At 35.1% G+C, this 26,397-nt stretch overlaps 1 protein-coding gene across 2 annotated transcripts in view; it reads right to left on the bottom strand.

Moving 5' to 3' along the window:
* RPS6KA6 (ribosomal protein S6 kinase A6) overlaps positions 1-26,397 on the bottom strand; it is a 145,279-nt gene that overhangs the window by 55,863 nt on the left and 63,019 nt on the right. For both annotated transcript variants that reach the window (XM_070066736.2, XM_070066735.2), the window contains exons 7-13: positions 17,613-17,719; positions 17,319-17,356; positions 8,623-8,765; positions 6,072-6,142; positions 5,741-5,829; positions 3,473-3,531; positions 556-658 (exon numbers count right to left, since the gene is read on the bottom strand). In XM_070066736.2, coding sequence (XP_069922837.1) covers positions 556-658; positions 3,473-3,531; positions 5,741-5,829; positions 6,072-6,142; positions 8,623-8,765; positions 17,319-17,356; positions 17,613-17,719 — 610 coding nt within the window. The remainder of the gene's footprint in view (positions 1-555; positions 659-3,472; positions 3,532-5,740; positions 5,830-6,071; positions 6,143-8,622; positions 8,766-17,318; positions 17,357-17,612; positions 17,720-26,397) is intronic.

Here is a 26,397-nt window from a genome sequence, read left to right as displayed (position 1 = left end):
AATGTCAGAATTCAAATATAGAATAAATCATTAAATGTCACCATATAATATATATTTGATTTATTATACACTGTCTCCCACCACTAGTATCCATGATCCATATGCTAAGTAATTTCTTTCTGTTCTGTCCACTACTGCATCCTTATTATTCAGTACATAGCAGTCATTCACCATCTGCTGAATGACTGTATAAAACTGATGCCACTAGAAGTAAAACCACATTAAATTCGAAACCATAAGTGTCAGAGTAATAACTTTCATATTTTGTCCCCTGCCCTGAAAATCATTAGAATGTCAACGAACATATAAAACAGGAAAAAAATAATCTAACTACTCTTTATCCTAGTTCCTGCTTCTCTGATAAACAGTTCACATTTAAAGCCTCCACTTGACAGATGCTCAGGCAATACTATACATAGGATCCACAATTCCAGAAAAAGCAAACCAATCCTCTGCAAACCTGCCATTCTTTTAGTTTTCTCTTAGGAAAAAAGTTACTTGTTTTAACCACCTACTGGAATAAGAGCCCTGATTTTAAACATAAACACACATTACCTTTAGGTGTTTTTGCAGTAAATTCAGGATCAAAACAAAAAGTATCATCTGGTTTTCCAGAAGCAGGTTTGAAAGGAGGTTGAACTTCTCTTTTATATAATTTCTAGAAGCAACAGGGAACACCAAAAGATATTAATGACTGAAAAACTATTAAACATACTGAGCATCCATAATCCAAAAATTCAAAATTCAAAGTGCTCCAAAATATGAAACTTTTTGAACATTGACAAGATATCCAAAGTGGAAAATTCCACACCTGATGGCATGTGATGGGCTGCAGTCAAAACACAGGTACACTATAAATATGGTATAAAATTAACTTCAGGCTATATATGCAAGGTATATATGAAACCAATTAATTTTGTTTTGACCTGGGTGCCTTCCCAACATATCTCATTTGATATATACAAATATTCCAATATCCAAAAGCCAAAGCACTTGTGGGTCCTAAGCTTTTCAGATAAAATATTCAATGAGTAATTTTTAAGGGAAAGCAGAATATAACATGCAATCTTTAAGAAGACTCACAATCTCATAAAAGAAATTTCAATATGCTTCAGATATCTGTTATCCAAATTCTAAAAATCTGAGACAATGTCCAAATTCTAATGAGGCCAGGAAACACAGCAATGATACAAACTGCATTCATAAGAAATAATGATGTTCAATTTTGGCTACCAAAAACTGATCTGAATTCTAACTGGTATTATAACCATATAAATTATATCACAATGTTCCCATGCAAAAATGATGTTCAAGAGTTTAAAAACCAATAGACTGATCTTAAGGAGTATACAAAGGAATCTTCAAAGAAGATTTTTCAAAGACAATAATGCATTATAAAAAAAAATTGTGGGGCCGGCGCCGCGGCTCAATAGGCTAATCCTCCGCCTGCAGTGCCAGCACCTTGGGTTCTAGTCCCGGTCAGGGCGCCAGATTCTGTCCCGGTTGCCCCTCTTCCAGGCCAGCTCTCTGCTGTGGCACGGGAAGGCAGTGGAGGATGGCCCAAGTCCTTGGGCCCTGCACCCCATGGGAGACCAGGAGAAACACCTGGATCCTGGCTTTGGATCAGCGCGATGCGCTGGCCGTAGCGTGCCAGCCGCGGTGGCTATTGGAGGGTGAACCAACGGCAAAAAGGAAGACCTTTCTCTCTGTCTCTCTCTCTCTCACTGTCCACTCTGCCTGTCAAAAAAAAATGTGAATGGATTTCAAAATATTTTTGCACCAAAATAAACCTGTCTTTAAATTCCAATTTTCAAGATTTTTAAATTAAATTTTATTTGAAAGCAGAGAGAAAAAGGGAGAAATTTTGATATACTTGATTTACTTATTTTCTTATTTATTTGAAAGGCAGAGAGAGAGAAAGGTCCTATATGCTGCTTTACTCTCCAAATGCCCACAATGTCCAGGGCTGGGTTAAAGCCTAAAGATGGGAAGATAATTCAGGCTTCCCACTTGGGTGGCAGGAGTTACATTGCTTGAGCATCACTACTCCCTCCCAACGTATGCATTATCAGGAAGTCAGAGAAAGGAATAGAAGTAGGGAACAGTAGACCTCAGGTACCCCAATATAGGATGTGGGCATCTTAACAACCATGCTAAACCATGAACTTTTTAAAGTATCTCATATTTCATTTTAAAATATTTTTGAATAAAAACATAAATATATTGCTTTGGGCTCCTATCATGGCATCAAAAATTTAGTTTGTTTAAAAATCTAACTCACTAATATCTGCATTTTTGAAAGACACAGAAAATATACAAAAACATGCTTTTTGTAGAAACCTACATTTTTAAATCTCCCCATAGCAGGGAAAAATTAAGAGGGAATTAATTTAAAAATTTTAATTTATTTAAATAAGTGCAATAAATTAATAAGTTAAATAAGTATATAATTTGTTATTTTAAATAAAACAATGACCATAAGTGGTTTAGATATAGCAATGATGGAAAAATTATTTCTCATTTATCTAGATAAGGGGAAAGGAAGAAAAGCAAAGCATTTGGAAAAAATGAAAAAAGGATACAAGGACACAAAGAGAGTTGTACACAGATTTGACAAAGGGGAGGCTCCTATGTGTCATGCCCACCTTTTTAGGGTATTGAGTAATGGTTTAAGCCATATTACAGTTTTATAATCATAAAAAATAAAATACTGTCTACTAAAACTCGTTATACAAGCCAGATAAAATAATTTGATAAGTACACAAGCCAGGTAAAAAAATTTGATCAGTAAATAGCAGTTCTCTGCTGTGCCCTCAAAATCAAAATAGAATTTTATACTGTTGAAAAAAATTTCAATACCAATCAGAACTAGGTAACTGAAAATGTTTAACTATGATGATGAACACACAAAATATATAAAGCTGTAATATAAAACAAACAACAAAAAGATAAGCTCTATTAAGAAAAGCCCATTAGTCTGAGAATAGCAACTAAGAAAATCCTATACAAGACTTGGTAGAATTTTGCAATGTTTCAGTTTTCATGTACTCTCAACATTTACTGAACTACACAGAAAGATACCCACTTCTTAATAAATTTAGTTTATTCTAACACATAACAACATTGAAATTAAATAACATCTTAGACTCTTTACAATTAATTTCCTATAAGAATATGCTTATCACTCATATGCTTTCCTCATTCTCTTCTTGCTCTTCACTGCTCAACCTAGAATGGGTCATAATATTAACCATACTTAACAGGTAAAAAACGAGAATAATAATTATTAGTTTTCTACATATTTTGTGGTACAAGGTAACTGACATGATATGCTGCACTTATAAATAAAAATTTCGCACTTAATATAAAACAAATGGATTAAATTTAGCAGAAAAATCCATATATTACCATTTACTCTTCAGGTTTCTGCTCATTTTAATATATTCAATAACAAATTTTCTACTCAACTTACATTCCAGTCAATATTTGCAAAAAAAAGGTGTCTTTTTATTTCTTCAACTCCTTCTGAACCTAAAAAATGGAAATAATATTTTATTGGTATAATTTTGTTTCATCTTGCTACCTGGCTTCCAGGCTGCCATCTATAAACAGGAATGCACACATCCTATAGGTTCCTCCAAGTGAAAAGTCTATGATTTCTTGTTTGGCACTTTGTTAATTGGTCCTTTAGCTTTAGAATTTGAAAAAGAATTAAAGAGAAGGAATTCTCTCAAATTCCTTCTATAAAGCCAGCATCATCTTACTTCCTAAACCAGAAAAAGATAAAATAGAGAAAGAGAACTATAGACCAATACCCCTGATGAACATAGACACAAAAATCCTCAACAAAATAATAGGCAATCGAATCCAACAACACACAGAAAGATCATTCATTTGGACCCAGTGGGTTTTATCCCTGGTATGCAGGGATGGTTCAACATTCACATCAATAAATGTGATACATTACATTAACAAACTGAAGAATAAAAATCATATGATTATTTTAACAGATATAGAGAAAACATTTGATAAAATACAACATCCTTTCATGATGAAAACCTTAAGCAAATTGAGTATACCAGGAGCATTCCTCAACACAATCAAGGCAATTTATGACAAACCCAGAGCCAGCATCTTTCTCAATGCGGGAAAGTTGGAAGCATCCCCTTCTAAGATCCGGAAACAGACAAGGATGCCCACTCTCTCTTACTATTTAATATAATCCTAGAAGTTTAGCCAGAGCCATTAGGCAAGAAAATAAATCAAAGGCATAAAATTGGAAAGGAAGAAGTCAAACTATCCCTATTCACAGATGACATAATTCCATATATAGGAGATCCTAAAGACTCCACTAAGAGATTATTTGAACTCATAAAAGAGTTTGGTAAAGAGGCAGGACATAAAATTTATACACAAAAATCAATAGCCTCTGTATACACAGACAATTCCATGGCTGAGAAAGAACTTCTAAGATCAATCCCATTCACAATAGCTACAAAAAAATTAAATACCTCGGAATAAATTTAACCAAAGAAGTCAATGATTACTATGATGAAAATTATAAAACATTAAAGAAAGAAGTATAAGAAGACACTAAAAATAGAAAAAAACTTCCATGTTCTTGGATTGGAAGAATTAATATTATCAAAATGTCCATACTTTGGAAAGCAATTTACATATTCAATGTGATCCGAATCAAAATACCAAGGACATTCTTCTCAGATCTAGAAAAAATGACCCTAAAATTCCTATGGAAACATGAAAAGCTGATGTTCATATTGAACTACTCAGGATATCATAAAATACTATAGTGTCTCCCATGTCAAATCTTTTTAAAGATTCATTTAGTTCTTTATTTGAAAAGCAGAGCAACACACATACACACACACACACACACACACACAAAAAGACAGTGGGGGAGAGAGAGAAATCTTCCATTTGTTGGTTCATTCCTCAAGTGGCCACAACAGCCAGGTTTAGTTTGGGCCAAAGCCAGGAGCCAGGGACTCCATTGGATCTCCCATATGAGTAGCAGGGGCCCAAGTACTTGGGCTATCTTGTGCTGCCTTCCTTCCCAGGCACAATAGCAGGAAGCTGGATCAGAAGCAGAATAGCCAGGACTCAAAATGGCACTCCAGTGTGGGATACCAGCATTACAAAGCAGCAGCTTAAACCACTATGCCTCAGCAGCCCCGATATTAAAATGTAAGTGAATTTTCTTAATAATTCAACTTATGACCTTGTATTTATATGCCATATCAAAAAGTACAAAGGAATAAACTGACTGAAATTTTAATACAAGTGGATAAATAGGATAGTAGAATCACATCTAAAACCAGGGTAAGACTACAAGAAAGTGGTCAAACAATAAGCAGTTAATAAATATAATATGAGTATTTACTTTTAAGAATATTTGAAAGAACAAAATAATTATCTTCAAATATCTGAAAGAATAATCTCTACAAAGTAGAATTCCATGAATCATTTCAAAACATGTACTCCAGATTATATACATAATGATATATATTAAGGAAAATTTTTGATTAAGTAGACCATTCAATTTTTCAATCACAGATATAATAGAATTCACTGTTTCAGGAGTGTACATACAAAATGTAAAATTTTAAGTATAACTATACATAGTAGTAAATGAATTTAAATGAAACAGAAAATATAAAAATGTAATTATCCTCCAAAAATACACTGTATATTTTTACAAAGGCTAAGAAAATAAAAATACCCAATCTATTTGCTGGATTCCTTTTGAATAGCATCCTTAGAAGACTCTGTGCTTCAGCACTAAGAAACTGAGGCATTCCAAGTTTTGCTCTGGAAAAGAGATTTTAGAAAAATTTCTCTTAAATCTAGGTGCATTTCAAAGTTGACAAATCTAAAAAAAAAAAAATAAAGTGCTTTTATAACAGCAAATAATGTCCCCTATATGGCAGGAGAAGGAAAAATACAGTGTTAAAAACTATGTTCATTTGTGTAAATTTAAAACCACATTATGTTTCTCAAAACTGAAAGCAAGGGATTTTCTCCAAAAAGTAAAAGATAGTATTTACACTTACTTTAATATCATATTCATGGTCTCGTTTCTGTCTTTACCTTGAAATGGCAGAGTACCAGTAAGCATTTCAAACTAAAAAAAAAAAAAAAAAAAAGCCTACAGTCAATTTAGCACAAGTTAGAATATAATGAAATTGTTCAGAAAAAAACTGAGACTTGTACTACATGATCATCAAACATGAAGGATTCAAATGATAGGGGATCAAAACAGAACCAAAAAACTAGGTGACTTACACAAAGAAAGACACACACACACACACACACACACACACCAGCTGCACTGATAGGGGAAATGTAACAGACAAAAACCAACCATTACCTTTTTCTTTTCTGATTTGGCTACGTTCCCAAAGTCAAAGCAATTTGAAAATACACACAAGGAATTTTCTTTGAAAACAAAGATATGTTTCAAAAGCAAGCATTAAACAATAAAGAGAAAAGAAAAATACGTGCCAAACCATTTCAATTCATACATGCCCAAGAAAGATTTAATCCATCTCATTCCTCTCACTCTTCCCACTCCCCCCTGCCAAAACAGGAACCAATAAGACAGGTAGGACAAGAGGCAGCACACATACATACACGCACACATACACACATTAAGACAGGTGTACATAGCATAAGGAAAAGATTTTCCCAAAGAGACTTAATTGTAATGCATCTAACTAGAACATTAAGCGATGATATAAAAAGACTAGGTTTAAAAATAAAGATCATTATAGTTCACTGAAAAGTTTTTACATCTCTAATATTTAAATCTCAGAAAGCCTCAAAAAAGTAGTTTTTGCTTTAGTTTTCTGCTCATTTACATGAAATCCCAATCTCAGATACCTTATCCTTCCAATTCTTCCATACCCTCATGAATCTCAAATATTCCAATCCAGCCTCAATCTCTCTCAAACTCCACTGTTTCCTCCCAAATCTACAGTAACGGTTCACCCTTGGGAACTAGATGGCTAGTAGTGTAAGAAGGGAGAGAAAGAAGAGCAGAAGGACAGAATATGGAAATCATATCTTCCCCCTAGGTATAGGTGGTATAGCTGAGTGAATGTGTGTGTGTGTACACATGTACACACATAACAAAGAACATGTATATATCTAAGCATGTATATTAAATAAGTCCAAATTATTCTGATTTTCCTCTCCACTGTCCCTCCTAATTTATCATCATACACGAGTTAATAACCTAAAGTAACTTATAGCTCAGGTTAAAACTAAATTCTCTCCTTACTTCCAAAACCAGTTGTCCTAGTTATTTATCTCTTTTCTATTCATCGCTCATTCTTTTAATCCCCTGAAGTTCATAAACTTTAGAGGCATTACCTTTGACCGTTACCCTCTGTTTCATCTGTATCATTTAATCTACTAAGGTTGGTCACTACTTCCTTTTCAATATCTTTAACACTGCCTCTTTTATATTCTATAATGTCAATGTTTGCAAGACCTTTTTGATATCCTGGTTTCTGGTTTCTTCCATTTTCAATCCATTTTTGTTATGCTATCAATGCTAATCTTCCCAAAATACAATTTTTCTCTAAGTACCATTGTATTTAAGAATCTATAATATACTACTACCAAAAAAAAATCACAAGCATAAACTCATAGTTTTACAGCTTCACTTCCTCCACATTCTCTTTCTCTCTCCACTACTCTGGTTAAACTGGTTCTCCAAGCCTTTGTTAATATGACTGCAATACTCTCCTTCTTGTCATACAACTATTTAAATTTTATCTATCTTTCATGCCTTACTTTAAATTCTACCTCCTCCATTTTTCCTACATCAACTTATCTAGTCTCCCCTTTACTTCTAATGGTACCTCTAGTCAGTTTTTTGTTTTGTTTTGTTTTTAGCAATTCCAATTGTTTTCCCAACCAGATTGTATACCTTCTTGGGTCACAGAAAATGCCAAATCCTGTATTTGAAATGGTCCTCACACAAGCACCTTCCCCAAATGCCTGGTTTATAATAAGCACTTATGTGTCATACAATGTGTCATTCAGTAACAAATGGGCAAAATGGATTATAAGACTTGATAAACAAATTATATCGGATTCAGTATTTTTCATCTATCATCCTACTTAATACAGAAAATTCTATGCTTAATCTCACACCAAATTAGTCTATACTTATTAAGAATCTACTAACTGTTCACTATGCTAGGTACTGTTGAGATTAAAAATACAGTAGAAGACATGATCCCTTTCCTCAAGAGGTTTACAATCTTTCTAGGACATGCTTGAAACAATTTGTCAATAAGACAGTATATGCTTAGGTGCTAAATTCTGAGACACCTACAATATCATATAACTACCAAACAGTATTCTGAAATCTAGATTCTGGCAGACTTATTTCTTATATGAATAGTTCTTTTTATAGAACTTCTATCATTTACCCTTTTACTAACAACTTTGAATAAAATTTGAACACCAAAACCTTAATTTTTCAATTTTAATCATGAATTATCAGAAATCCTTCTATCTGACATATCCCCAAAATTAATTAAAATAAAATTCTAAATAATATTAAGCACGTATTGCTACAATGCTGCTTACCATAAGTACACCATATGACCACCAATCAGCACTCTGGGAATGGCCTCTCCTATTTACTACTTCAGGAGCCATATACTCTACTGTACCACAAAATGAGTAAGCCTTCTTTTCTTGATCTACTGACTCTTTGCTGAGTCCAAAATCTGTAATGGTTTTGCAAAAAAAAAAAAAAAAAATCTGAAAAACTTCAGAAAATAGAAAACACCAAAACAGACAAAATAATGCATTAAACATTAAAATGACTTATGGATAGCCTAAGAAAGTTCCTGTAACACCAATAAAAGACAAGGGCCTGCATTTCATAACGATATGATATTCTATAAGCATTGAAAAACTATTCAGTTAAATCTCATCCTCAAAATTCATGCTTTCAGAATGGTAACAGAATATTATGCAACAGTTCTAAGGGAATAGGAACTAAATTAAAGATGCATATTGTTCTAAATTTTAAAATTTAGAGTAAGACAAAACAGCAAGTAAATTAAAGATGCATATTCTGAATTTTAAAATTTAAAGTAAGACAAAACGGAGTAACTTTTACATTTTAAAATAAAATAGTAAATTTTGCTTTGGCTTTGGTGAGTCTGCTTTTTCTTTAAAGATCTCAAATAGCTAAAGATAGAAATATATAAAAATCAATCTTAGGGCCAGCACTGTGGTATAGCAAGTATACAAATGTGGTGTAGCCTGCAGCACTGGCATCCCAAATGGGCACCAGTTCAAGTTCCGGCAGCTCTATTTCTGACCAACTCCCTTCTAATACACCTGGGAAAGCAGTGAAGATGGCCCAAGTGTTTGGGCCTCTATACCCACGTGGGAGACCAGGATGAAGTTCCTGGCTCCTGGCTTTGGTCTGGCCTAGCCATGGCTGTTGCAACCATTTGGGGAGTAAACCAGCAGATGGAAGACCTCTCTCTTTGCCTCTGCCTCTACCTCTCTGTAACACTTTCAAATAAATAAATAAATCTTTAGCAAATAAATAAATAAATATATCAGTCTTTTATGTACTACTAAGGAACAGCTGGAAGTTGAAATATAAAAAACTTCATTTATAACACCTTCAGAAAGATCACACAATACATATGTAGAAATATCTAAAATAAATGAAATACTTTTATGCTAAAAACTGGAAACACTGAAGAAGGAAACAGAAGTAGACCTATGTAGAGAGCAAGACTATGTCTGTGGATTGGAAGATTCAATGTTAAGACATCAACTCTCCTAAAATTTATATGGAGAGTAAAAAAAAAATAACTTCAACAAAAATTCCAGCAAGACCTCTTTTGGTGAAATTAATAAGCTGACTCTAAACAAGACCAGTGTAGGCAAATAATGAAGGATTGAATTAAAAGGGAAAGAATGATCCTGCGGGGTAGGCAGGACATACAGCAGACTCATAGAATGGCAAATGCCCAAAACAGCACTCCGGCCTCAGAATCAACCCTTGGGGCATTTGGATCTGGCTAAAAGGCCCATGAGAGTCTCACAGAAATGGAAAGCCACGACACGGTGGCAAAAACAATCTAAATGAAAGATCCTCGTAAACAAGACCCCAGCAGAAGGAACAGGCCATCAAGGAGGGAGGCGCCTTTCTCCAAAGGGAGGAAGGAACCTCCACTGTGATACGGCCTTGACTAAACAAGTTCAGAGTTGGTGAACTCAAGGGGCTTCCATAGCCTAGACAGCTCATGGCAAGAGCCTCGGATGATTGCTGACGTCATGCATAAGAGTGCCAATTGTTAAAACAACAACGGGAGTCACTGGGTACATGCTCCCCACCTAGGATCTCTGTCCTTAACGTGTTTTACTATGAAACTTAAAAACAACACTCCTAGTCGAACAATACCCTATACCTTGTGCGGTTGTGTGAGGGCAGCCTGTTGAAATCCTTGCTTAGTATATACTGTGTTGATCTTCAGTATATGAAGGTAATTGAAAATGAAACTCGATGAAGGGCGGGATGGGAGAGAGAATGGAAGAGGGGAGGGCCGCGGGAGGCAGGGAGGTTGGGGGGGGGGAAGCCACAACAATACAAAAGTTGCACTTTGTAAATTCACATTTATTAGATAAAAAAGAACAAAAAGCTAAAAAAATAAAATATATCTAAAAAGGCAAAGGAAATAGCCAAAATAATTTTGAAAAAAGGAGACAAAAAAGGGTCTATACTATCTAACTTCAAGATTTATAATAAAGTTAATCAAGATAGGCAATGGAGAAAGACTAGACATACATATCAATGGAACAGAAGGGTGTCTAATAACATACTTACCTAATAGACTACAACCTCTGTTTTGAACTATAATTTGTTGCAATGCATTTGATATATCAGGAAACAATTTGAGTATAACTCAAATTCTGCATTGGTTTATGTGTGATTTTGTCTGCAAGAAACACTAGATGAACATAAAAAAACTACACCTAGTTGAGTTTAGTCAAGTGGAAATACATAAAATGCACAAAGGTGCACACCTCAAACATCTACCATAAAGCCACTCTTGTCTACCTCCAGTGTTACAAATTTCCTTCCAATTGCAGATAGTCTACCTTCTACCACCCCATTATAATTGACAAAATATAAACTTTCTGATATTTATTTCCATAAAGTAATTTTACCATAATTATTATATTTCTTATGTATCAATCACTTAGAAGATGTTAAACAGTGCTTACTTTCTTTTTTTAGTGTGTCACTGACCAAATATTTTTAGTGCTACATTAAACCTGATTTTCCCCTAAGTCCTGTATTTTTACTAGGCAACTTTTCATAGTATAGTACTTTAAGATAATATATGTTGTAGTATAAAAGAACTGGCTTTATATTACCATTTGATTTCTGACAAAAGTGCAAACACAATTCCATGGATAAGGGGCAACTTATCAACAACTGGTGCCAGAACAAGTCAGACATCAATACAGGAAAATCCATCCACAAACCATAAACAAACATTAACTCAAAACAGATCATGGATCTAAACACAACACACAAAACTAAAATTTTCCAAAAGAAAACATAGGAGAAATATTTGTGATCCTGGATTAGACATAAGCTGCTTAGATACAACAACAAAAGGATAATCTATGAAAGAAAAAAAGTTGATACACAGGATTTAATCAAAGTTAAAAACTGTTCATCAATTAAGAAAATGAAAAAGAAACTATAGACTTGGAGAAAATATTTGCAAATATAAAGGACTTGTAGTCAGTCTATCAAAAATTCAAAATTCAAAGAAAATAAACAATTCAATTTCTAAAATGGGCAAAAGATGTTAATGGACACTTCTCCAAATAAATAAATACATGGAAGGATGCTCAGTGCCATTAATTATGATGGAAACACAAATTTAAACTATTATGAGATACAGCTTCATCCCCACTAGAATAGGGAAATATAAAAATACTAACAATACCAAGTATTGATAAGGATTGAGAACAATAGGAGCTCTTGCACATTGTTGATGGGTATGTAAAACAGTGTAACCGCTTTGGCAAAGAGTCTGGAAGTTTCTCAATAAATTAAATGAACACTTACTATATGACCAAGTCATCTCACTTCTTAGAAATATACTCAAATGAAATAAAAATTTATATTCACATTAAAAAAAAGAACCTTCAGACACTCTGGGGGAAAAAAAAGGACCTAAATGAAAGATCTCTGCGAGTGAGATCCCAGTGGAAAGAATGGGGCCATCAAAGAAGGAGGTACCTTTCTCTGAAGGGAGGAGAGAACTTCCACTTTGACTATGACCCTGTCGGAATAAGATTGAAGTCGGCAAACTCAAAAGCTTCCATAGCCTTGGCAACTCATGACTAGAGCCTGGGGAGATTACTGATGCCATAAACAAGAGTGTCAAATTGTTAAGTCAACAACAGGAGTCCCTGTGTACTTACTTCTCATGTGGGATCTGTCCTTAGTGTGTTTTCCAATGCGAAGTAATTGCTATAACTAGTACTGAAACAGTATTTTACACTTTGTGTTTCTGTGTGGGTGCAAACTGATGAAATCTTTACTTAATATATACTAAATCAATCTTCTGTACATAAAGATAATTGAAAATGAATCTTGATGTGAATGGAATGGGAGAGGGAATGGGAGATGGGAGGGGTGTGAGTGGGAGGGAAATTATGGGCGGGGGGAGCCATTGTAATCCATAAACTGTACTTTGGAAATTTATATTTACTAAATAAAAAAAAAACCTTCATAGAGTGGTTTTACTTGTCTTTGCCAATATAAAGAAATAACCCAAATAACCCTTATGAGGGAATGAATAAACAAACCATGGTAGTAACCATAAAATGCAAACACTACTCAGCAATTTAGACCACCGATATATGCAAAAATGTGGATGAGTCTCAAATGCACTATGCTAAGTAAATGTAGCCAAACTCAAAAGGCATATTGCGTGCCTATGTTTATATTATATTGTGGAAAGGGAAAAACTATAGGGACAGAGAACAAGTTGGTAGTTGGTTTGAAATAAGGGAGGAGTGACTTACAACAAGGGAATCTGGTGCTTATAGAACTGTTTTATGTTTTTATTTTGGTGGTTAAAAGACCTTTTACATCTATCAAAACTTATAGAACTACCTAAGGAAGTGATTTTTAAAGTAAACTTTGTATTTTGAGATAACTGCAGATATATATGTAGCTACATAAAATACCAGAGAAATCCTATATGCCCTTTACTCAGTTTCCCCTAGTGAAACATCTTGTGTAACTATGATACAATAACAGCCAGGACGTTAACACTGATGCATTCAAGATACAGAACAGCTCCTTCCATCTCACAAAGATCAGAAGGATGAGTTTAACTGTAGGAAATTACACTCTAATTTTAAAAATGAAAAAAAAAAAAAAACACTTAACAGCTATCAGACCTATGTTGCTCTTTTTCAATAAAATTCCAGTATTAACAATATTAAGGTTTCTGCAAACGGACTTCTAACCATGCTCAAATATTCTCATTTAAAAATACACTTATCCTTGTACAATAACTTCATGCATTATAATTTTAAGTATAGTTTCTAAAATATTTTTAACAAACTGTTATGTTGTTTCTCTATATTTCAGGACTTTTAAACTTTGAAAATTCCATTTGGAAAATTAAATGTAGTGCAAGCTAAGATTCAAATTTAGTTCAGGCAAATATAACATACCTTTAAGCAGGGACAGGGAACCTTTTTTCTGCCAAGGGCCATTTGGAAATTTGGGCCATGCAAAATGATCAACTTTTAAAAGTTAGGCTGCTATACATCTACTGAATTTTGAGTCCCACCTGTGGTTGCACTGCCAGGGCCAGTCCAAATGATCTCATGGTTCTTATACTACCCATTTTATAGAGAACACTGGCTTCGTTGGCCATTTCAGAGAGAAGTGGGGAACGAGGAGCATTTTTTATCCTTCTTTTATGTTTCAGAAAGTTATAACAATCCATATACTTTCTGTTATGCTGTGTTTGTGACAAAACTGATATGTAATACTAGAATTTTCTCAGCAATTGACAAAAATTTTACAATTATAAAAATAGCTACATGATCAAGTAAGATATATGTTACCCAGATATATGTTTCCAAACCACCAATTTGAAAATAAAACATAGAAATCATCTATATCAAGAAAGTATTTTGGGGAGTGTGGGGCAGTATTCCACATCCTTGTAACCTTACATGACTCCTTTATAAGGTAACTTTATTATATAAAAAAGCAAATTCAGAACACGATAATTTAGTGGGTATTTACTGTACGTAAATTCAGATTTATTTGCAAGTAATTATGAAAACCATTTAAAATTATTTTCTCAGATATACATTTTTGTCAGAAAATATTCATTTCAAGTACATATGATTTTGAATTTCTGATGCTGTACATTTTTTCTTCCTTTATGGAAATGATCCCTGAATTGTATCCCTCAGAAAATATAGCAGTAACAATTCAAATCAATTCTATGTTTCAATTATTATCATTTTTAGTGGGATATTATGATTAAGCATGATTTTCTAAATAGGCAAGTCATGTCATATAGTTAGTTTTTATACAGACCATGGGAGAAAGGGAAGATTTCAGGAAAAAATTCAGTTACAATGAAAATATAAATAATGTATTAACAAGTATACAGATATTTGGGAATATTTCTCTCATTCTATTAATCTTCTGCTTTATAACCATCCTAGTATGAGGCCAATAAGAAAACACAGTTAACTTTTCTATGGTCTATTGCCACTACAGAGTAGACTGCTAAACATTAGGTCCACTACTTAAATCTGCCAAAATTTTAAAGTCAACAAGTTAAAAAAATGTTTGGCAGATATCCTAAGATTACTCTGTGGAAACTTAGATTGTGGGTGAAGACCCAGCCTGGATGAGACATTTCTACTTCACCACAGCCCACAAACACCCCACTAGTATCAATGTCAAATAACAATCAGTATGTTTCTTTTGACTATAGTGTTCAAAAAGGAAAGACGGAAGGCAATGGGAAGAGAAGGATAAGAAGGGAGAAAGACACACAGAGGAAAGACAAGAAAAAGATAAATAAAAAAGGAACATACAAAGAAAAGAAATTAAACGTATGAAAAGGAAAATAGCCTTTAAAAAACCTGCTGTCAATGTTTACACTTAACATACCTCACTGGAATACTATGAAGTATCCTACTCATCACAAAACACTGAATTTAGGTTATAATCATAAAACCATAAACTGGATAATACTTATTATTGTATATATTATTTAGAAGAAATGTCAGTGTCATTGTAATTGAATTGTTTTACAAATTATGAAACACACTTTCTTCCCATTAAACATCTTGTATCCTTTGTTTATAAATTAATACTAATCCTATTATTCTCTGTTCAGCCAGTTTAAGACTCTAAAAATTATCAAAAAATAGAATTCAAATTAAAAGCCTACATATAAAATATCTTAGGCATCATTATTTGCCCAAATATCCCTATTGTAGTAGACATTTAAGTGGAATTTATTCTATTCTTTTCTCACCTTTCTCACCTCTGATAATATAAATATAATTTATTAAGAAAAAAATGAGGGGCTGATGCTGTGGCATGGTGGGTAAAACCACCACCTTCAGTGTCGGCATCCCATATGAACACCAGTTCAAGTCCAGGCTGCTCCACTTCTGATCCAGCCCTCTGCTAATGTGCCTGGGAAAGCAGCAGAGGATGGCTCAAGTAATTGGGCCTCTTCACTGACGTGGGAGACCTGGAAGAAGCTCCTGGATACCTGACCATTTGAGGAGCTCCTGGCTACCTTGGCCATTTGGGGAGTGAACCAGAGGATGGAAGATATCTCTGTCTCTCCCTCTCTCTATATATAACTCTACCTTTCAAAATAAATAAATAATTTCTTTTAAAAAAGAAAAAAAAAACAAAAGAAGGAATTAAATGCTAATTAGCTTTTTAATTAAATTTTAACTGATAGAGAATCAGACTACGAATCAGGAAGATTCATTAAATTTTATTTGTCACATTTACTTTGGCTTGCAAGGTAATTTATCTTTAAATTTTACTTTATGTTCATAATAATGTAGTATACTTTCAGGAATTCAGAACAACTTATCTTTAAACTGTACCAGTTCAAAATTATCTGTAAAGATCACGTCTTCATATTATTTCTGTTCTAACATTCTGATAAATACAGAATTTACTGCCTATTGAAAACACATGTAACCTTTTGATGGTGCCTAAGTATAATGCTCCTGGGATCCATCCAAGTTGTTACATGAGTAGAACATTCTTTCTTTTTTATTGCTGAATAGTGTTCCATTTTATGGATGTCTTATAGTTTATTTATTCACTCACCTTTTCAAAGACATTTGGGTCATTTCCAGTCCTGGACTATTACAACAGAGTTGCTATAAACATTCATGTATGTAATTTCATGTGATATTAAGCTTTTATTTCTCCAGGATATATATTCAAGAGTGTGACTACTGTATGGTTGTATAACACTGGCTTATATAACGCTTTCAAAATAATTAAATTATAGAGCTATAGAACAGACAGGTGGTTGCCAAAAGCTACTGAAGGGGGTGGAAGAGTATCACTATATTTCTTTTTTTTTTAAGATTTTATTTATTTACTTGAACGTCAGAGTTACACAGAGAGAGGAAAGGTAGAGAAGAGAAAAGAGGTCTTCCATCCACTGGATCACTCCTCAATTGGCCGCCAACAGCTGGTGCTGTGCCAATCCGAAGCCAGGTGCCAGGAGCTTCTTCTGGGTCTCTCAAGCGGGTACAGGGGCCCAAGGACTTGGGACATCTTCTACTGCTTTCCCAGGCCATAGCAGAGAGACTTTTTGGAAGTGGTGCAGCAGGGATTCGAACCAGCACCTATATAGGATGCCAGCACTACAGGCGGCAGCTTTACCCACAATGCCAGAATGCCGGCCCCTACTATATTTCAAATGTGATAACTATTTACAATAAGTCAGTCTACACTGAAACTAAAATGAAATATTTTTACATAGAAAATCAAGTCATTTCTTAATTAGCATACTGCTTCCATTATATAATTTTAATATTTTAATTAGAACATATTGAAAACTAATTCTTAAACAGTAGTTCATGAAAGAATGAATAAAATTCAAAGCAAATCAAGAAAGAGGATAAAAGAAAATACACTTAGACAAATACACATTAAAATAAAAAGTATAAAATATTAGTGTATAAGAAAATGTGCATACCTGTTAACTTGATATGTCCTATTTCATCAAGCAAAATGCTGTAAATAAAATTCATATTCAACAAGATGAAATATCTAATATAAAATATTTACATAAAATCACAAATGTAAAATTAGCATTTCTTTTTATATATTAAATAATTTTAAAATATTAGTTTAAAATAAATAAATGCCTTCTTTATGAAGATTACTTTTTACAAATAAGTTTCATATAATTACATAAAATGTAGAATTATGGAGTATGTCAAAACATAGTTCTAGAAATTAACAGGGATACATAAGAATAAAGCTTTACTTTTCTGGCTTCAGGTCTCTATATACAATCCCTAATCGATGCAGATGATCCAAAGCAAGGGCCAATTCAGCAAGGTAGAATTTCACATCTTCCTCTGTAAACAGAACCTAGAATAAAATAATAATTTCCATTTGACTTTTGTTCCAATATTGATTTTTAAAGTTTCTTTAAAAGCCAGTAGACAGAAAAATATAGACAAGTAATAAGAAAATAAGCATACTCAATTATCATATAGTTGGCATAATTATCAGGAATGCCACAGATTTAAGATTTTTAGACAGATGAAACTAATCTCTTTAGGAATCTTTCTCTTCGGTATTGACCATTTTTATGTAAATTTTCCTGAACATATTATGTTGTTTGTGTAAGTTCTTACACAGAATGAATAGCACCAGATTTACCTTTTTTAAATGACTTGATGTCAAAATACCAATTATTAATTTCAGTATTCTGATTTAACAGTGATATCCTTGTGGTATTTGAAATATACAGGATATCTTGTTTTAACAATGTTCATATCACTATTTCTACCCTTTCAAGTATCAGGAATATAATTTTTAGCAGCTCTGCTAATCCAAAACCTCTAATAGAATATCAAGTTTTTAATTAGTAACCCTTTTATTACATATTAATTCTAAACTCATCTCTAGCTTAAAGTATAAGCCTCTTCCATTAATAAAGTAAATGAGCACACTGGCATAGTATTCCTCAATCTTTTTCTGCTGGGGTATACAGCTGTAATGGACTTGAAATCCAAATCAGCACTGTAATATCACACATGCCACTTAGCTCTCGAGCCTCAGTTTCTAAATCTGTAAAATAAGGATGATAATTGCTCTATCTACTTAACAAGGTTGTTGTAAGAATTAAATTAGGTTCTGTGGGGAAAAGAAGTTGTGTTAATTGTAAAATGCTGGGTGTGCAATCCTAGGTATTATTACAGGTTTATGCCTATACAAATCAACAAGTAAATGTTAATTTACACAAAATGAACATTAGTCAACCATTCAATGTAATATTTATGGTTTATCAAGGGTCTCATATTTGCCAAATCACATATTTTTCTAGAAATGAGTTATTTTCATGAAAGCAAACTCTGGATTACTAGGAAGGCTCAAAATTTGAATAAAATCTCATAAAATCTTATCAACAGCCTCCCCATTTAGAATTATGGCAGATTTGGGCCACTAGTAAAATTGCAGAGAATGAGCAGTTAAAGATAACTTTTGAGTCCCCATCTACTTTACAAATGATTAACAGAAAAACAAAGATTATTAACTAACTTTTAGGGGCATTAATTTGAATGTTATAGTGGTAAAGTCTAAGAACATAATTTTCACTTTACTCTTTCTTAGGAATAGAAGTACACTTTACTTATTTAACTTCCAGGCAAGGATAATCAAAAACTTTACTGAAACCTAACACATGAGAAAACCTTACATAGGGGCAGACATTTCATGTACTGGTTAAGATCCCACTTGAGATGTCCACATCCTATAGGGAAGTGTGTGGGTTTGAGTCCCAGCTCCATTTCTGCTTCCAGCTTTCTGCTAATGCATACTCTGGGAAGCAACAGGTCATTGCTCAAGTACTTGTATCCCTGCTACCCATATCACAGACCCAGCAAGAGTTCAGGTCCTGGCTTAGGCCTGGTCCAGTTCAAGCAGTTGCAGGTATCTGGGGAGTGAACCAGCAGATATAAGGGCTGTGTGTGTGTATGCGTGTGTACCTTCCAAATAAATAACCTTTTTAAAACACTAAATAAAAATCTTCCAAAACTCTAAATTGAAAAAAATTTTTAAAAAGTTGGGGCCAGCACTGTGGCGTAGTATGCAAAGCCTCCGCCTGTGGTGCCGGCATCCCATATGGGCACCAGTTTGAGTCCTGGCTACTTCTTTTCCCATCTGGCTCTCTGGTACAGCCAGGGAAAGCAGCAGAAGATGGCCCAAGTGCTTAGACCCTTGCACCTGTGTGGGAGACCAAGAAGAAGCTCCTGGCTCAGCTCAGCTCAGCTCAGCTCCAGCCGTTGTGGCCATTTGGGGAGTGAACCAGCAGATGGAAAACCTTTCTCTGTCTCTCCCTCTCACAGTGTGTAACTCTACCTCTCAAATAAATAAATAATAAATAAAAATCTTAAAAAAAAAAAAAAGAGGGGCCGGTGCTGTGGCTTGGCGGGTAAAGCCACTGCCTGCAGTGCCAGCATCCCATATGGGTGCCAGTTCAAGATCCGGCTGCTCACTTCTGATCCAGCACTCTGCTATGGCCTGGGAAAGCAGCAGAAGATACCCCAAGCCCTTGGGCCCCTGCACCGGCACGGGAGACCCGGAAGAAGCTCCTGGTTCCTGGCATTGGATCAGTGCAGTGCCGACCATTGCGGCCAACTGGGGAGTGAACCATCAGATGGAAGACCTCTACCCCTCCCCCTTCCTCTCCCTCTCCTTCTCTCTCTCTCTCTCTCTCTCTCTCTCTCTCTGCCTCTCCTTCTCTCTCTGTGTAACTCTTTCAAGTAAAATAAATACAACTTTAAAAAAAAGAAAAGAAAAAAACTGTTGCCTAGGTTAGAGCTTATGGCAAATCTATCATCTTGTTATAAAGTTGTCTTGATGAAACTGTCATGATGGATGAGAAGAAACTTACTAACAGGGTTGGCAATGTGGTACAGCAAGTTAAGCCATCGCCTGCAATGCCAACATCTATATATGTGCCGGTTCAAGTCCCAGCTGTTCCATTTCTGATCCAGTTCTCTGCTACTGTGCCTCTGAAAGCAGCAGAGGATGGCCCAAATACCCAAATACTTGGGCCCCTGCCTCCCATGTGGGCAACCCAAAAGAAACTCCTGACTCTTGGCTTTGGACTAGCTCAGCCCCAGCCATGGCAATCATTTTGGGAGTAAACCAGTGGATGGAAGTTATCTCTCTTTTTGTCTCACACTCTCTCTGTAACTCAGTCTTTAAAATAAAATAAAATAGGGCCGGCACCGTGGCTCACTAGGCTAATCCTCCGCCTAGCGGCGCCAGCACACCGGGTTCTAGTCCCGGTCGGGGCGCCAGATTCTGTCCCGGTTGCCCCTCTTCCAGGCCAGCTCTCTGCTGTGGCCAGGGAGTGCAGTGGAGGATGGCCCAGGTGCTTGGGCCCTGCACCCCATGGGAGACCAGGAAAAGCACCTGGCTCCTGGCTCCTGGCTCCTGCCATTGGATCAGCGCGGTGCACCGGCCGCAGCGCACCGGCCGCGGCGGCCATTGGAGGGTGAACCAACGGCAAAGGAAGACCTTTCTCTCTGTCTCTCTCTCTCACTGTCCGCTCTGCCTGTCAAAAAAAAAAAAAAAAAAAAAAAAAGTTTCGTAAACATGAAAAAAATAAATAAAATAAAATAAATCTTAAAAAAATAAACTTGCTATGTAGCAATTATGTGCCAGGATCAATTAACTGTGTACGAAGCACTGGACCTACAATGTTACAATCTTCAAACAACTTTATGAAGTAGGTTTATCAACATCTTACGCATGGAGAAAAACTTGGAATGATTAAGTAACCTGCCCAAAAAACACAACTAGTAAGAAGGAGATCCAAGATTTGAACTCAGGGATATTTTTCCCTAAGAATAACCTTTTAGGGGCAGGCATTTGTTTAGTCCAGCAGGTAAGAAAACAGTTAAGATGCCCACATCCCTTATCAGAATGCCTGAGTTTGAAATCCAGCTCCAGTTACTGATTCCAGTTTCCTGCTAATGCAAAACTGGGGAAGTAGTGATGGCTCAAGTAACTGAGTCCCTGCCACCTGTGGTGGTATACCTGGATTGAGTTCAGCCCAGCCCAGCCACTGTGGGCATTTGGGGAGTGAACCAGTGGATGGGAATTCTCTCTCTGTCTGGCTCTTTGTATCTTTCTTTGTGTTTGTGTCTCTCTCTACCTCTCAAATAAACATACATATATACAAATAACAATAGCTTAACAATAACAATGAATTGTTACTAAAAATTGCTATTAAGCTTTAAAAATAATGAAAATCATCCAAAACTCCAGCACCCTGAGAAAAGCATCTACAAATTTTGTTACCTTCTCTTCAAATCATTTGTGCATGTACAACATGAATATTTGTGTGAATGTATGTTTTAACATAGTTGAAATCATTATACATACTAGTTAGTGGCCTCTTCTGTCACCACATAATGCTATATAATAAGCACTCTCCCATATTTTTAAACTTTACTTACAAACAGTTTCTAATATGCACAGTATCAATCATTTCAATTTATTATGATTTACCTAAACATTCCCCTTTTTGGACATTCAGGTTATTACTAGATCTTCACTATTTAAAAAAAAACTCTATAATATGAACATGTCTTGATTAATATTTATATTTCTGCAAAATGGATTCTTAAGAAATCAAACAGGAAATTTTGGGTCAAGGAACACAAGTAGTCCAAGATTCCTGACATATACAACAAAATTACTTTTCAGAATGGTTATAATAATTTTCACTGCCATAAGCAGTTTACGAAAGCATTTGTCTTAGCACATCCAAAACAGTGCTGAATACATCCTTTTAAAAATCTTTTCAAATTGGATATACAAAACCAGCATTATTTTTATTTTAATTTAAATTTTGATTCTTAGGCTGGATATTTTTTAAAGTTTAGTGAGTGGCCTGTTTTTTCATGAATTAACAATAATATTTTTGCCTATATTCCATTATTAACTTATGTTTTCTCTATTGGTACAAGCCCTTTCAATATTAAAAACATCAGTTCTCCAACATGTTAGTTGCAAATATTTTCCAACTTTGTGCTGGTTTTGCTGTTCAGTAATTCTTGATTTTATGTAGATAAATTCATATATCATTTCTGTATGATTTTCCTCATTACTTTAATGCTTAATGAGAACTTCTTCATTAAATGATCAAATAAATATTCAGCTGCATTTTTGGGGTTACAGTAATTGTTTTTCCACACTGAATTCTACACTTAATCTTAGCCAAAAGGCCAAGAAATGATCTAGACTGAGTTCTATAACATAATTCAAATTTATTTTTATATGATAGAGATGGCATTTTCAAATACCTAAGCAATTTCTCAAATACTATGTAATGGACCACCAATCTTTTTGCTACTATTTTGTGATTCTTTCTTTATCATAATAGTACACAGTAAGTCATATAACAGGACATTCTTGGGCTATATAGTATGTCTCAAATCTTGCATTGATACTATTCTGTTTCAGAGAATCTCTACAAAGTTTTAAGAAGGAACTAAAGAAAGGGAAGAATTTTTTAAAAAAATTTTATCTCTCATTTGTTTGTTTTTCTAGATAAACTGTAAAATAACTGTCCATTTCAAACAAATCAATTCCTTTAAAAGCCTCATTCTAAGTTTTGCTTAAGCCAATGAATTCACCTTGGAAGAACAGACAGCGTTAAAATAATCAGGGGCCTGCGCTGTGATATAGCAGGTAAAACCATTGCCTGCAGTGCCGGCATCCCATATGGGCGCCACTTTGAGTCCCCGCTGCTCACTTCTGATCCAGCTCTCTGTTAGGGCCTGGGAAAGCAGTAAAAGGCGACTCAAGTCCTTGGGCCCCTGTACCCCCTTGGGAGACCTGGAAGAAGCTCCTGGCTCCTGGCTTTGGATCAGCACAGATCCGACCCTTGCAGCCAATTGGGGAGTGAACCAGCAGATGGAAGACCTCTCTCTCTCTCTGACTCTCCTTCTCTCTGTGTAACTCTTTCAAATAAATAAATACATCTTTAAAAAAATAATAAATCAAATAAAATAATCAGCTACTCATTGTACTATATGTTCTTTTAAAAAATTTGTATGTAAAACTTGTATATCTGTATAGGGTACAGTGTAATATTTTAACATAGACACAGCATAAACCAATCAAGTCAGGCAATGAGCCTTTTATTTCCTTATCTTTTCCTGTGTTTGGAACCTATCAGCTCTTCTTTCCAGTTTATAATCTATTGTTGTAAACTACAGTCACCCCACTGGCCTATGGAACACTAAAATTTGTTACTTGTATCTCATTGTGTTTGGGTACCAGTTATCCAACCTCCCACTATTTCCTTGATATTAGTAAAGTAGAGCATGGAATAACAGTTTTGCACGTTTATGTATTTGTGTGTGTCTGTGTGTGTACATGTGTACATACATTTTAGTAGAGAAAAATTTGGGGAAGTACCTTTTAAAAATATAAATGACATACATTTTAAAATTCTTTAACACATACAAACATGTACTTTTTTAAAAAGTTTTTTTCTAAAAACTAAAGTTTTCTGAATTATTTAACAAATTTTTGCACATACAAGTGAATTATAACCAAAAAACACTACTTATTAATCAGCTACCTAGAGAGATATCGAGTCATTTTCTAAAATGTTTCTGTTCAATGAATATATTGAATTATTTTCTTTTGGGAAATGCATTTAAAATGCTTGCTCTTACCTAATATTCCAGACTTAGGAATCAAAACTTACTGACTGCATCTCTGTGCTAGTATGAGTTTAGATAGTCCCACATCGAGAATGGAGGTCTGAAGAGTTTAAAAGAAAATTAGAAATGACTACAAGTAATAATTTTTCAAACATATTTGTGACACTTCTAAAATCTAACACAAGATGTCATGAATACTGACGCCTGATTATACTGTTGTCCCTCTATGTCTTGGGACCAGCTTTTAACAAGGTCCTTTGAAGACCCTCCTTGCAAGGGGGTCCTTAGACAGATCCTAACATATACTTAATTCTGTTCTGTAATGAACAATACATTATGCTCATGCATGGCATGTTCTGCACTGGACGTAGACAGATATAAGCCAGAGACCTTAGCCACTTAAGCACTGGCTAACAGCACAAAGCATACTGTTCCCTTTCCAGAGCAACTTCCAGAGCTCTGGGGATCAACAGGAATTCTTCCACACTAAATAAAGTCAATTCTGGAAGCAAAATTTTGAACTACTATCACCCAATTAAAATGCTACTCCCATACTCCCACTTCAAGACAAAATGAAGTTGACAAGGACAGAATTTATTCTTCTGCCTGAAATATCTGAAACATAGGACAAAATATATGAAATGTTTAGACATCAGGCAACAAACAACAGTGAATATTGGGAAATGAGGAACAAATGAGGTATGTCCTAATATTGCCTTAGATTACTACCTGGAAAGAATTTCCAAGTGGTAATACAGGGAAGGCTGGAAAACTGCCTGAGTTCATAAGTGGCAGCCAAGAGTCTGTGAGAAGAAGGAAAACAGCATTCACAGGATAGAGTTCTGGAAAAGAGGGAATTACCCAGAGTGAATTCTAGAGATAAACTGCCTTAAGTATTCAGCAGACAAATGCTTAACACACGTGAATGAGGACACTGCCCTGAAGCACAAAAGAAAAAACAAGGACAGTAGGGACTAATCCATGGAACTCACAACTGGAATAGCTGTTGTTACATCTAGTGTGAGCACAAAAGCTAAGACACAAGGCATTAAATAGAGTAATCAGAAGGGTTTTAGTTCATAGCAGAGCAAAACTGACCACTAACTAAATGCTTTTCTGGTCTAGTCTAGCGTACCTTGAAAGTAAGACCAGAAAAGATCAACCTTATTCCACATCTAAGAACAAAGCTCATATTTACAAAAATATTAAAATAGTTACCACCTAATAAGGTAAATTTCACAATGTCTATCTTCCTATAAAAAATCTGCAGTCACAGATCTGAGAAAACTACTTGTACCCAGGAAAAGAAGAACCGTAAAGGATTAAAAGAAAGAATCCACTGAGCTCACAAAAGACTATGATAATTCCTGTTCATAATGGTCAGTAATAGCGAAAAATCTCATAATTCAAATCATGTTAAGTATTAAATAGGGGTCACCCTTCAAAACTTGGGCAAAGTTAACCCTAAATTAAGGCTTCGTTGGACCCATATGACAAAATTTTAAAAATAAGACTCGGAGGCCAACAATGTGCTGTAGCAGGTAAAGCCACCACCTGCAGGACTAGCATCCCATATGGGCATGAGTTCAAATCCTGGCTGCCAAGACACTCTGGGGGAAAAAAAAAAAACTAAATGAAAGATCTCCACGAGTGAGATCCCAGTGGAAAGAATGGGTCATCAAAGAAGGAGGTACCTTTCTCTGAAGAGACGAGAGAACTTCCACTTTGACCACGGCCTTGTCTAAATATGATCAGAGTCAGTGAACTCAGGGGGCTTCCATAGCCTTGGCAGCTCATGACAAGAGCCTAGGGTGATTACTGAGGCCATAAACAAGAGTGGCAATTTGTTAAGTCAATAACAGGAGTCACTGTGCACTTACTCCTCATGTAGGATCTTTGTCCTTAGTGTGCTGTACATTGAGATTTAATGCTATAACTAGTACTCAAACAATATTTTTCACTTTATGTTTCTGTGTGGGAGCAAACTGTTGAAATCTTTACTTAATGTATGCTAAACTGATCTTCTGTATATAAAGAGAATCGAAAATGAATCTTGATGTGAATGGAAGGGGAGAGGGAGTGGATAAGGGGAGGGTTGCGGGTTGGAGGGACGTTATGGGGGGAAGCAATTGTAATCAATATTCTGTACTTTGGAAATTTATATTCATTAAATAAAAGTTAAAAAAAAAAAACAAATCCTGGCTGCTCCACTTCTGATCCAGACCCCTGCTAATGCACCTGGGAAAGCAGTGGAAGATGGTTCATGTCCTTGGTCCCTTCACCCACATGGGAGACCAGAGGAATCTCCTGGAACCTGGCTTTGGATTGGCCCAGCTCCGCCCTTTGCAGCCA

The sequence above is a fragment of the Oryctolagus cuniculus genome, chromosome X, assembly GCF_051225735.1.
Source record: "Oryctolagus cuniculus isolate XC-2025 breed Fujian yellow rabbit chromosome X, ASM5122573v1, whole genome shotgun sequence".
NCBI lineage: Eukaryota > Metazoa > Chordata > Mammalia > Lagomorpha > Leporidae > Oryctolagus > Oryctolagus cuniculus.
This window is presented reverse-complemented; position numbering and strand designations above follow the sequence as displayed.